The sequence below is a fragment of the Trichechus manatus genome, unplaced genomic scaffold (assembly GCF_000243295.1).
Source record: "Trichechus manatus latirostris isolate Lorelei unplaced genomic scaffold, TriManLat1.0 scaffold00076, whole genome shotgun sequence".
NCBI lineage: Eukaryota > Metazoa > Chordata > Mammalia > Sirenia > Trichechidae > Trichechus > Trichechus manatus.
Genome location: NW_004444012.1, coordinates 7909377 through 7923294, shown reverse-complemented (window position 1 = coordinate 7923294; position 13918 = coordinate 7909377). Strand labels below are relative to the sequence as shown.

At 40.0% G+C, this 13918-nt stretch overlaps 1 protein-coding gene across 1 annotated transcript in view; it reads left to right on the top strand.

Annotated features, from left to right (window-relative positions):
• FSIP1 (fibrous sheath interacting protein 1) overlaps positions 1-13918 on the top strand; it is a 186769-nt gene that overhangs the window by 66077 nt on the left and 106774 nt on the right. Inside the window, exon 9 of the mRNA XM_004380614.1 lies at positions 6304-6444. Within this exon, the coding sequence (XP_004380671.1) occupies positions 6304-6444 (141 nt within the window). The remainder of the gene's footprint in view (positions 1-6303; positions 6445-13918) is intronic.

The window sequence follows — 13918 nt, the reverse complement described above, 5'->3', positions numbered from 1 at the left end:
CCCTAACTTTATTGATGTAGCTTTACCATAAATTACCTGTCATCCAACTAGCAATGGGCAGTTTTTTGCCATTATTAGCAATAACCATCCTTTGTATACTACAGGATTTGTTTCTGTGGGATAGATTCCAAAGAGTGAGATTTCCAGTTCAGGGAATGTTTTAAAAGTATAGAGCCACGTCCATGTCTTTCCCCTAAAAGGCTGTTACAATGCACCTTTCCAGCCATGTCTGAGGGCATCCTTCTCCCCACAGCCCAGCCAGCCATAGGTGGTGTTGATTTTTAAATTGTGCCAGTTTCACTGGGACTTAGATACTTTCTTTTTCTTTTTTTTTTTTAATTGTTGTAGTTTAAGTGAAAGTTAACAATTCACGTCAGTCTCTCATACAAAATTTTATGCATACATTGTTATGTGGCCCTAGCTACTCTCCCTATACTGTGACAGCACACTCCTCCTTTCCACCCCTGATTTCCCATGTCCATTCAACCAGCTCCTGACCCTCTCTGCCTTCCCATCTCACCTCTGGATGGGAGCTGCGCATTTAGTCTCATGGATCTACTTGAGCTAAGAAGCACACTCTAGTCTCATGTATCTACTTGAGCTAAGAAGCACACTGTTCACGAGTATCATTTTATGTCATCAATACCTTTTTAAATGCCTACTTGTTTTGCAGGAGACACTGTGTAGGTGATTTTGAGTATTTGGGTTAGCATGAAGCTTCTTTTCATACTTGTAGGACATGGGCGGATGTGATGTCAAATAGAGCGAGCTGTGGAGTGAGCAGACGAAACAGGTGCCACAACATGGGAACCAGGGTTATGAAAAGTACAGAAAGTGTGTGCTGTCAGAGCGTGGAGAAAAGAAAGGTTATTTGATGAAGGCATGAGATGTAAATCTCCTTTGGGGATTTTCTTTTCTTTTGGTCAAGAAAAGTTTCCTGAACAAGTTCAAACATGGAGACTTTCTGACTTTTCTATGTTAACTATAAGGTGCTAACTCAACCAGCACATAAACTCCACCTGTAGAATGATACAAAAAAACCAAACCCATTGCTGTCAAGTCGATTCTAACTCACAGCAACCCTATTGGACAGAGCAGAACTGCCCCATAGGGTTACTAAGGAGCAGCTAGTAGATTTGAACTGCCAACCTTTTGGTTAGCAGCCAAACTCTTATCCACTATGCCACCAGGGCTCCTCTGCCAACTTTTTCGTTAGCAGCCGAACTCTTCACCACTGTGCCAGTGTAGCTAAATCAGAATAATTTGAGGGACTCCGGTAACGCGCATCAGAGATGTAAAAAGTGTTGGTCATTGTGAAGGGGCAGACTGGAAATCTCCTTTTCCTTTGCAGCTTATGTTTTACAATGCCCGCTTATAAATTCCTTGGCTTGGCTCTTAACTTTATGGCCACGTTTTAAAAACAGCATTTGGCTTTTACATCAATGCTTTCCGTAGTGTCAAATGCATGGGGTCACAGTCAAAAGAAGGAATGACCTAGTACAGCTATTGCCGTAATGTGAATAGCATCATGTGGTCGCGGTTTTTACATCTGCTTTTTATTTTCATTTCATCTTAGCGAAGGAGAACTAATTGAAGCAATTTTTCTCTTAAGATCTGTGGTTTAACTGTGCATACCTTTCTCTACCCATCCTCTAACCCTCCAACAAATCAGTTAGTTCTTTCCATGTACTGTAAATCCCACCATAAAACTGAATGATGTTCCATAATTTAGTTACCGTATTTCTTATTTGTAGTTGTATTAGATTCCAGCTTTCTCCAAAAATATTTAGGATATAGGAGCTATGTAAGCATTCAGTTTCTTAAATCCCTAGCAACTGGATTCAATAATAAATTCTTTTCACTTTGGCTCTTGTAAAGAAGTATAATTTATTCATCTCTCATGCAATCAGTCTTACTAAATCTAGAATTCTAGTTCATGGTTAGATTTTTTTTTTTTGGTGGGGTCGGGGTCTTCAAAAACGACTGTCATTGACAAGAGTGATTTCTTTGTTCTTAAACCTGCAAGTTTAATTGAATATAAAGGTCCTCTTTCATTTGATTTATTTTCTTTTTCTTAAACTATTGACTCAGTTGTATACAATTTGGTTAAGACTAACAAAATTAACAAACATGCGCTAGAGGAAAATCATAGTTGTATTTATTCATCTCTTTTCTTGCCAAGAGCATACCATTGCTGACGGCAACAGTGAACTTCTACTTTGGTCTGTTCCTGTCTCAGCATTAGCTAAAATTGAGGAAATGTGAAACATTGTTTTACTTGTAATCCTGAAAGGTGTTTTATTGTTGTATCCAGGGATTTGCTCAGTTCCATTGATAACGATGGAGTCCACCTGACCCCAAATGGACTTAATATACCACTTGAGAGCAGGAATCTAGAAACTTTTTTTTTTTTTAGGCTCAGCCAAAAAAGCAAGTCTCACTAATTTTATTTTTTCTCATACAAAGATTTATACGCATATTGTTATGTGACCCTAGTTGCAATCTCTATAATGTGACAGCACACTCCCACTTTCCACCCCCGGTTTCCTGTATCCATTCAACCAGCTCCTGTCCCTTCCTGCCTTCTTATCCTGCCTCTGGACAGGAGTCATCCATTTGGTCTTGTGTATCTGATTGAATTAAGAAGCACACTCTTCATGAGTATTATTTTGTGTTTTATAGTCCAGTCTAATCTGTCTGAAGAGCGGGCTTTGAGAATGGTTTTAATTCTGGGTTAACAGAGCATCTGGGGGCCAGGGCTTCGGGGATTCCTCCAGTCTCAGTCAGACCATTAAGTCTGGTCTTTTTATGTGAATTTGAGTTCTGCTTTGCACTTTTCTCCCCCTCTGTCAGGGACTTTCTGTTGTGTTCCTTGTCAGGGCAGTTATTGATGGTAGCAGGGCACCATCTAGTTCTTCTGATCTCAGGCTGATGGAGTCTCTGGTTCTAGAAACTTTTTATGTGTGCTAGTATTATGGGTTGAATTGTGTCGCCCCAGAAGATATGTTGACCTTCTAACCCCTATACCTGTGAACGTGACCTTGTTTGGAAATAAGGTTTTTCTTTTGTTATCAGTTAAATTAATGAGGTTATACCAGAGTAAGTGGGTCCTAATCCTAATCCCTTCTGAGTGGTGTCCAATAAAAGAGGAGAGCAGAGACAGAGACAAACATAGGGGGAAGACCTCATGTGAGGATCCACTTACAAGCAAAGGAATGCCAAGCAATGTCCAGGGCCACCAGAAGTTGAAAGAGGTGATGAAGGATCTTCCCCTAGAGAGGACAGAGAAAACATAGCCCTGCCTATGCCTCAAATTTGGACATCTAGCCTCCAGAACTGTGAGGCAATACATTTCCATTCTTGAAAGCCACTCACTGTGTGATAGTTTGTTATGGCAGCACCAGGGGACTGAGATATCTAGTCACAGGCCCAGAAATCTTATCGACTGTCTGCTCATTTCCAAAACTACAGAAGTATAACCTGGAAGCGTGGGTTTCTAGAATGAGGAATAAATAAGAAGTTACTTCAGAAGGCCTTGCCTCTGGTGCTAACCTGTCAAACATTCCCAGTTAAATCTGGGAAATTCCTCTTGCCACCTATGTTTTATAGATTTCTTTGAAGTTTATATTTCTTTTTGTTTTCCTATATTAAGCTTCCTATGTAGTCAACGTTTCTTTCATTTCATGACAACATTCCAAGATGGTAAAAATAATCTGCCTGAAAAAATTTTCCCTACTTTAAGTACTGCCAGGCAAATGATCCATCTGATGACAGGAAACAGCAGTAGCCTATGGAAATATATAGTATTAGCCTGAAAATGCACAGCAAGCTAGCTTTATTTAGGCAGGTTTGCATTTTCATAGCCCCCTTTATAGCATGCTTCATTTGCATACCAGATAATTTACAAAGCTTTGAGTAATTCTCTCCGTATTTGTCTTTTGATAGTGAGGCTACTTAGCTTCAAAGACCCTTATTGGCTTTGTCAACATCACAGATATTTTTCTAAGGATGAGCTTAGAATCCCTTGGTAATTAATTAGTTGAATCAACAAATGTCTGTTGACCTCAAGGACAGTTTTCTTCTTGTGGCTTCTTAGCTATTCAGCACATATCAGGGAGATATTTTACTAAACTCTTCATAAAAACGTTCCCGTGGGGCTCAGAAACACACAAACGATGTAGTAATGATGTGGTCAAAGAATCTGCTTAAACGTTTCTACCGAAGGAAATCAAGATGTTCCCTGATGATCATGAAAATGCACAGTACTGGTTGGTACTTTGATGCGAGAACAGAATCTCTCTTGGAACCACAGAGCCTCTTAAATATGCCACTGCGCACTTTTTGCCAGAATCCACGACTGCCTTTTCTGGCTCCCTCTTAGCCTCTGCTTTCATAAAGGATATTCTTCAAGTATTTGAACTATATGGCTATGCTCTCAGAGATCATGACTGAGGAAAGATGTTACATATCCTTTAGGCCCAACATAGCCAGTCTGTTAGAATTGGAAGAAACTTTATCAGAAGAAATGGAGACCCAAATGGAGAAAGTGACTTGCTTAAAAGCACACAGCTGCTAACACTGGGGAGCCTGGTAGCACAGACACCAGTTAGGAGCCTTAAGAAGTAACCTAAGTGAATACTTCCCAACTTCGCACATGGCTGTGCTTCTGGTTGTCAATCTCCAGCCTTTTCCTGTTAAATCAGAATCTTTAGGGTGGGGGCTGGGGCTTTGCATCTTTTTGCAGTCTCTATAGGTGGTTCTGAAGCACACTGGAGTTTGAGCACTACTAGTTCAATTAAATGATGACCTGTTGCCATCGAGTCGATTCTGACTCGTAGTGACCCTATAGGACAGAGTAGAACTGCCCCATAGGGTTTTCAACGAGTGTCTGGTGAATCTGAACTGCTGAGCTTTTGATTAGCAGCTGAGCTATTAACTACTGCCCCACCAGGGCTCCAAGTGAGTGATGAGGAGGGATAAACTAAGGCAGTGAGGAGAGAAGGCCACTGATTAGAGAGGTATTCGGACGTAGAATGGTGACCGTTATTGGTGACCAGCTGTATGTGAATAGTGAGGGATGGGGAGGATTCTGGCTTGAGCAGTTTCAACAGTGGTCAGCTGTACCAGTCACTAACACAGGAACACAGCAGTAGGAGAGCTGTTGGTGAGAAGTTAGAACTTGGTTAGTTGTAGATATAGGACCAACTTACTGTTGAGAAATACCCATTTTTATCACCTAAAATAATATTAACTTTGGGAGAATATGGTTCTGTAAATACAAGTATTGATGATAATAGTGGAATTCCTCCATTATATAATGCTTATTCTTTTCAAAGGACTTGAAACTACATGCTCAGTTCACGTCTGTTAGGTGCTAAGATTTTTTTGCATGCCTGCTGCATACTGCAATGACTTTTTTTTTTTCCAGACTAGCTTTTACTATTATCGTTTTACAGTTGCTGAAACTGAAGCTCAGAGAGGTTAATTGATTTCCAGAAGCTCATCTGGAGCCCTGGTGGCGTAGTGGTTAAGAGCTTGGCTGCTAACCAAAAGGTCGGCAGTTCAAATCCACCAGCTGCTCCTTAGAAACTCTATGGGGCAGTTCTACTCTGTGCTACATGGTTGCTATGCGCTGAAATAGACTTGATTGTAGTGGGTTTGGTGGGGTTTTTTTTTGTTTCTTTGTTTAAGGTCATCTGGTCGGGAACCAGGTGGAGCTAGGATTTAAAACTTCTGACTTTGCCAAATCTAGTTCTCTTCCCATTATTACATAGCTACCTCACATAACATGGGTAGGCATTTTCCCCCATGTTACCTGATGGAACTGAAGTGTAGAGAAACTGTGATTCGCTCCAGGTTCCAAGCTGCTAAGTATCAGAACTCAGAGGTCTGCTGCCCGGCCCCTATGTCTGCTTTCCTGATGATTGCAGAAGCTCAGTTCATTTCCCTACTTGTTTGACGTACAGTTAAACATTCTCCCCCCTCAAATAGGAAGATTTTTAAAAAAGAGTTATAAATATCATTTTGAAAACCCCCTCAAAAATTAAAAAAACATTGCCATCGGGTTGATTGCAACTAATAGCAACCCTATGGAGTAGAACAAGAAGCAGCTGGTGGGTTCAAACTGCCTACCTTTTGGTTAGCAGCTGAGCTCTTAACCACTGCCCCACCAGGGCTACCATTTTGAAGGGAAGACATAGTGTTTGAGAACTAAAGCCAATCGTCAAGGCTTAGTTGCTTTGGAATGGTGTGTGGCAGTCGATTTCCAGCCTGTAAATGAATTTTTTTTTTTTTTTAAATTAGGAAACTGCCCTTAAGAATGATGACGGAAATATGGAAATAACTCCAGGAGAAAAAGTACTTCGGAACACCAAAGAACAAAGGGATCAGCAAAATAGGTTGAAAGAGATCGATGAAAAGCTGAGAAAGATGAAGGAAAACATGGTAAGTCTTTTTATTTAAAGTTGAATTGTAACCAATGTTTACATTAAAAAAGGTTCCAGATTTCTTTGTCTATTTTATAATGTGTTCAATCAGTCAAGAAAATCGGCACAGGAATTTGTCAGTAAGAATTAGATTAAAAGCTAAAACTATGATTCATAGGGCTTAAACTATTATTCTTCATTTATGTAACATAATAAATATGTGAAATCAGAGTAATGATGTATAAGCCTAATATTCTGTGTCTGACAGTGACATAAATGTCATTCTTTTGGAAAAAAAGGTAGCTGGTCTCCATAAAATTGTCTTTATATATTGAGCTTATAGCTTAAATACTCCAACTTTTGTTTCATAATTCATAATATATTATTACTTGTTGATTAATTTGAATGCAATCTAAATCCTTCTTGAGTCTATTTCACGTTTTTCTTGCTCACCACTTAAAGACATATCATTGCTGATGAGCAAAAGCCCTTAATCAATTCAATTGCGAGCTGGTTGATATTCTGAACCTATTAGAAACATTCTAGAATATGATTTTGTAGCCATTCAAAGAATGTTTCCAGGTGGAGATTAGACTTTGACCTAAAATTAAACATGACAAGGCTGAATCTGTGGTTTTTTCTAGCATTCTCTCTCACAGGGCTGGTTCCGCCATAATTGTCAGCAGTACCCACTTTCTGTCTTCTGTTAAATCCCATCTTCTTGGGTGGTCTTTAAGCCTCACTAAGTTTTAACCACTAGGTCTAATCTGTTGACATATCTTGCCACAGTTCCCTATGACTCTTTCAAAACCTTTTTTTCCCTCTGCTTTTTTCACCCTTCTCTCAGCATTATCACCTCACGCCTAGCCACGTATTACCTAGTCTTTTTGAGATTTCCTGCTTCCAGGCACCGTCTTCTCTTGTTATTCCATTTTATATATTGCTCCATGGAGGTAAGTGTCAGGTACGTGATTGTGATTAAATCCTGATCCCCGCAGGCCCCCCAAGAATGTCCAACAATCCCTAACAATCCTGACTGAGAGTCTTCACCCCTCATGATCACACTCAACTGATCTGTTCCTACCATTTGCCCGCCAGAGACAGCAGTACTGACCAGGAGCCTGAAGGATATCTAGGGCCATCTAATGAGAGCAAAGGGAATGCAGTGCATTGTGCTTCTATTTACAATTGATTGTTGTTTGCTTTTCATGGGAAATTTCATGGGACTTAAATCTTAGGGAGACCTCTATTTCTATTTTCTGTGCGATTTTTTCCCTTGAGTCTGTTGACGGGGGGAAGAAGTAGAAGTGGGAATGTTTAGGAAGTGGAAAGAGGCGTTTGGTCACTAGTTGTGGTGGTGGTGATAGGGCGTTGCAAATCTGATGTGCTAAATAAGGTGTTTCACTGGTTTGGAGAACTGTTGGCTCTTTCTGTCATCCCACATCTGCCAATCCTTGCCATTCGCCACCATTCTGTTCTCCTGATTTCTGACAGTTTATCACATGCTGTAAGCATGTAGCCATTCTTTTCTAGCATGCTTCTACCATTGCTTAATTTTTTGCTCAAAACCTGGGTCTTTTAAGAAATCCTAAATATCATTTCAGCACCATATAAAGTTTGGACTCACTAAAGGTATATGGATAAATATCAAGAGTTGGTTTATATCTAAGTGGAAAAGAGTAATTTATGAGTTGGAAGAGCAATTATCGAGCATCTTCCACATGCCAAAAATCAAACCAAACCAAACCCGGTTGCTGTCAAGTCAATTCCGACTCACAGCGACCCTATAGGACAAAGTAGGACTACTAGAGTTTCCAAGGAGTGCCTGGTGGATTTGAACTGCTGTCCTTTTGGTTAGCAGCTGTAGCTCTTAACCACTACGCCACCAGGGCACTGTTAATTCATGTAATCTTCACAACTGCCCTGTGAGGTAAATACTACTATCCCCATTTTATAGTCCGGAAAATGGAGGCACAAAGAGGTTAAAGAAGCTGCTCAAAGTTATACAGCTAGTGAGTGGAAGAGGAAATAGGATGTAAATGATTAGACTACTGTGTTCTACTGTCTTTCTGGTACTTAATGTTTTTCTTTTTATGATTAATATATTTTTTTTTTGTTCATTAAAATGTGATAGATTTGTTATGACTAGTAATATTCATGAGTAAAATTTTGGACTTCCCTTTATAAATTCTAATTTCACAGTTTCGTGTTTTACAGTCAACACTTTCAGAAACTGGTATCTTGTAGATAAAGTCACATGTATGTTAATCTGTATTGTCTTTATGTTTTAATTGCTTGGTGTTTCATAAAATCCTGTAGATTCATATTATATACCGTGTGACCTTTTGAGGGAAGACACTGAGTACAATTGAAACTCTGTAGAGTCCATTGTACATCACAGACTTCTAGATCCTTTTGTGGATTGAGAATCAAGAGACCTGAGTCCTTGTTTCAGTTTTATCAGTGACCTACTCTGTGACCTTGGATAAATCACTTAGTTTCTTAGGGACTTGGTTTCTTTACTTTAAAACCGTATCAGGGGAGGAGGGCTAGATGACTTCTGTTCTTCTCCCTGCGATTCTTGGCATACTTATTTTTGGTGAGAGATTATTTTATTTATAATATATAGTATCTAAAGCTCAGTTCGTGTGCTTCCTAAATGTTTAGTGTTGATTGACTTGAATCTTCTATTGAAAGTTAGATCCTTTTGGAGGCTTAGTAACACTCTTTAGGAGAATGAGGTTGTCTTTTACAAAAAAAAATTAACCTACCAACCATAGAATATGTTTTCTGAACGATAGCTTCTGAAAATGGGTAATTTTGAAATCTTGTCTTATTTTCCTTCCTGCAATGGGCCATCATTTCAGGATCACTTGTTTGGATAAGAGAAGTAATCTATGGCCATTGAATTGGTAATTTAAGGATCAAATTTATATCCAGGAATAGAGGTGGAAAGGGGAGAGGATGAGCTAAGGTGCAGTGTGGGAGTCCTGAAGGGTGCTCATGGAGCCACATGGATCCCAGGATTGATTGGTCAGTAAAGACTGGAAAGGGGGTTTAATTCTGTGTTTCAGATGGTAGGCAGAGGCTGCTGATACACATTTGTCTTGGTCAAGATTGGTTCAGGAAATGAAATTCAATTTTGTTTATAGGTGGTAGTGATGGAGTTGGTATTAATGGATTTAGCTATTAGGGGCCAGAGGAAGTAAACACAATGAAATAAGTTTGGGGCTACAGATTCAGTGTGAAATTGACTGGCATACGTGGTGCTGAAAAGCAGGTGCGTAAACAGAGGAAGGATGAACCACGAGTGTTGGAAGCAGCACATCTGAAAAAGTCTTCAGGCTTCGCTCAGTATGAGTGTGCTACAGCTCCACATTAAGGGAAAGGTGAGTAAGAGGGCTCATGTTTCCATAGTGGAGTGACCAGGATGAAGAAGAGTTTTAAAACTAGGTCATGTGAAGGATTGTTGATGGGACTGAGTGTATTTATTTAGCCTGGTGAAGAAAATATGTGTGTGTGTGTGTGTGTCTGGGGAGGATGGTTTGGTAGAAAAATCATACATGATAACTTACCAAAGAGCTTTACAGGACTATCATTTGAAGTGTTTTATTCTTTACACCACAGGAAAAAAGTACAGTGATTGGGAGGCCACACACAGACAGATTTCTGGTAAATATTACGGAAGAAAGAATTATTTCAGTGGGAATGATCAGCCTGGGACAAGGTAGTCAAATTAGGCTGGAGTGGATTTGCTCTGTGAGTTTAGAGACAGCTGAAGTACCAAAGGGACAGCCAGATGATGTAGATCAGTTTCTCAAACACTGATAATGAAAGGGTCTGTTTCAAAGAGGGGGAAAAAAACCACCACAAATCTGGTGACTCCTAAAATGTTCTCAGATCACAGGGGGAGGGGTGAGGAAGGAGGAGGAGACTATTGTTTCAGATATGCCGATTAAGCAAACTACTGACTCAGTCTATGAAGATGTGAAGCACCATTTCTCTTGGGAAGTACCATTACTCATAATAATTAATAAAAGATTTCTCTTTATATTATTATTGAAATGTAAATGAAAAATTAAACTTTTCTCATAGATTGTCTTGATCCCCATGTCCATGGACTCTCAGAGGCGTGTGAGTCCAAAGTTTGAGAACACTGGCCTATATGACTTTTCAGGTCTGTTCCGGATCTAGATTCTTTAAGTCTTACTTTAAAATTGATACCTGAAGTGGTTTCTTTGCTAGGGCAGACTGCTAAAGGACTCGTAAACGCTTTTTTTTAAGGTCATTAAATACAAGAAGCTGAAGTGATTAGAGACTTGGATCTGAAATAATAAACTTTGAAAAAAGACTGAAGAGCCTTTTCTAACTGGTGGAATCTAGACACAGTTTTTTTCTTTCGTGTGTGTGGGTTGTTGGTGTGTGAGTGTGTGCATGCACACACACTCTGCTCCTCAGACATGAGAAAAAACTTGCTTTTTTAAAATTTTGGTAAAAATCTACACAGAAAAAGATGCACCATTTCAGCAATTTCTACATGTACAATTCAGTGACACTGATTACATTCTTAAAGTTGTGCAACCATTCTCGCTGTCCTTCTCAAAGTATTCCGCCACCATTAACTTAAACTCACTGCCCCCTAAGCTTCTCAGCTAACCTTTCAAGTTGCTGTTGTCAATTTGATCTCATGTAGATAATTCTAGAAAACTTTCTTGATTCATGATGTCTTTTTATCACAGTGCAAAAGTACGATAGTGAATCTGATATTTAGGAAAATGCAATGAAGAAGTAAGGAATAGTAAAAATGATGTATTTAACATCAAGCAGAGACCAAAAAGAAACAAAAAAACAACAAAAAAAAAAGACAAAGCTGCTGCTGTCGAGTCGATTCTGACTCATAGCGATCCTATAGGACAGTGTAGAACTGCCCCACAGGGTTTCCAAGGAGCAGCTGGTGGATATGAACTGCTGACCCTTTGGTTAGCAGCTGAACGCTCAATCACTGCACCAACCGGGCTCCAGAAATTAGGACAGTGCTTATTAAATGCTCTTATTTACTCATGAAGATAAATCAGCAAGAAAATGAAACTATCTTGAACTATCTGTTCAGCTCTCCCATTGCCATCAAGTTGATTCTGACTCTGAGAGACCCAATAAGACAGAGTAGAACTGCTGTATGGGATTTCCAAGGCTGTAATCTTTACAGAAACAGACTGCCACATCTTTCTCCCGTGGAGCGACTGGTAGGTTCAAACCATTAACCTTTTGGTTTGTAGCTGAGCACTTAACCACTGTGCCACCAGGGTTCCTTTGAATAAAATTGAATAAAATTATATATAGAGAGCGAGGTCACACTTTTAGGGTTCTATTTCTGGTTTACATGGTCCATTTTATCTCAGTACCTTCTAGGGCTGTCTGGTATGGCCATAATGCTAGGCTGCCAAGTTAGCGGTGCCTCCTGCAGCTTGCAATGCCATGGCCCTGATCTTCTCTGTAATGTCGTAGATTAAATTACAGAGTTCTTTGCAATTATAGATAGACTCCTTGCAGGTGAAGGACTGTGTTTCACATCTCTTTGTATCTCCCAATGTACGGTTCCTGGGAGATGCGCTCAAGGTGGGCACTCAGGTTTCGGTTGTGGTTTGGGCCAACCTGACATCCATGAAAGCGTCATCCATCCTAACCCTAGATCACCATGGCACCAGCACAATGGAATATAATCCCTGAAGACCATGCTGCCATTGGTGATATTTTGGCTATGGATTTGTTTACTTAGGTGCCAGCGATGTGACTAGGACGAGAGGGAAGGTCTAGGATAGAGGGTTTTTCCTGTCTAACTCACTGTGTTGTGGTTTTTGTGTGTGTGTGTGGAGTCTCTCAAGAAGAATCTATTCCATGCCTCTCTCCTAGTTTCTGGTGGGTGCTGTCAGTGTTCTTTGTGTACCTTAGCTTACAGCTGCATCAATCCAGTCTCTGCCTCTGTTGTCACGTGGAATTCTCCCTGTGTGTCTCTGTGTCTTCACATGGTCTTCTCATAAAGGCACCATTCATTGGACTTAGGGCCCATTCCAATCCAATATGATCTCATCTTTACTTGATTACATCTGCAAAGACCCTATTTCCAAATAAGGTCACATTCAAAGGTACAAGGGGTTAGGACTTCAACATACCTTTTTGGGGACACAATTCAACCCACAGCAGAGTATGATATTGAAGATGGTGGAATAAGCCTTGGAGAAGAATCAAAGATGTCCTTTTCTGATTCAGGGTAAAAGAAAGGAAGGATGGGCCAGAAAGGCAGGATCGGAGATGGAGAGAAGATACAAGAGATCGTGCTTGAATGATCTCTGCTTACTCTGTAAATTAGAGATCAAGCCATATGATTAGGGATCAAACTTGATCGTATGGTCAATCCAGGTAAGAAGGTGGAATGGGGAAGGGAACTTGAGAAAGGGTGGGAAATGACTGGAATGAACCCTATAAGGATGAGAAAAAACAATGGTGACTAATAAAGGTGGTCTGGCCAAGTTTGGAAACCCTAGCTGTGAAATGGAGTCAGTCTATATGGTTTGGAGTCTTCTCTGACAAACCCTCAGCAGTCCACCAAAAATGGAAAAAATTGGTTGTGAGTTGATGCAGGGGTGAGGAGAGGTTGGGTGATTGAAATGGAAGATCAAAAGGGCAAGAGAATTGATGGTTCTGTGAGATCATAACTGAAAAATTAAAAAAAAAGAAATAAATGTGTGTACTCCAGATATCAGCCCCTCTTTGATCCAGTTTCGTAACTTATTGTACATACACAGAATAGAATACTATATATCTTACAGACATACATACATTGTGTATTGTACGTACACATAATAGAATACCATACATCAAAAGAAAGATAGATATATATATCTTGGAAAGATGTTCATGATATGTTGTTGTTGTTAGGTGCCGTTGAATCGTTTCTGTCTCACACTGACCCCATGTACATTGCCATCCTGACAATTGCTGCTATGCTTGAGTCCATCCTTACAGCCACTGTCAGTCCATCTCATTGAGGGTCTTCCTCTTTTTCACTGACCCTCTGTTTTACCAAGCATGATGTCCTTCTCCAAGGACTGGTCCCTCCTGATAACATGTGCAAAGTACTTGAGACAAAGTCTCAGCATTCTTGCTTCCAAGGAGCACTCTGGCTGTACTTCTTGCAAGACATGTTTGTTCGTTCTTCTGGCAGTCCATGGTATATTCAATATTCTTCGCTAACACCATAATTCAGAGACATCAGTTCTTCTTTGGTCTTCCTTATTCATTGTCCAGCTTTCTCATGCATATGATGTGATTGAAAATACCATGGCTTGGGGCAGGCACACCTTAGACTTCAAGGTGACGTCTTTGCTTTTCAACACTTTAAAGAGGTCCTTTGTAGCAGATTTGCCCAATGCAGTGAGTCTTTTGATTTCCTGACTACTGCTTCCATGAGTGTTGATTGTGGATCCAAGTAAAAT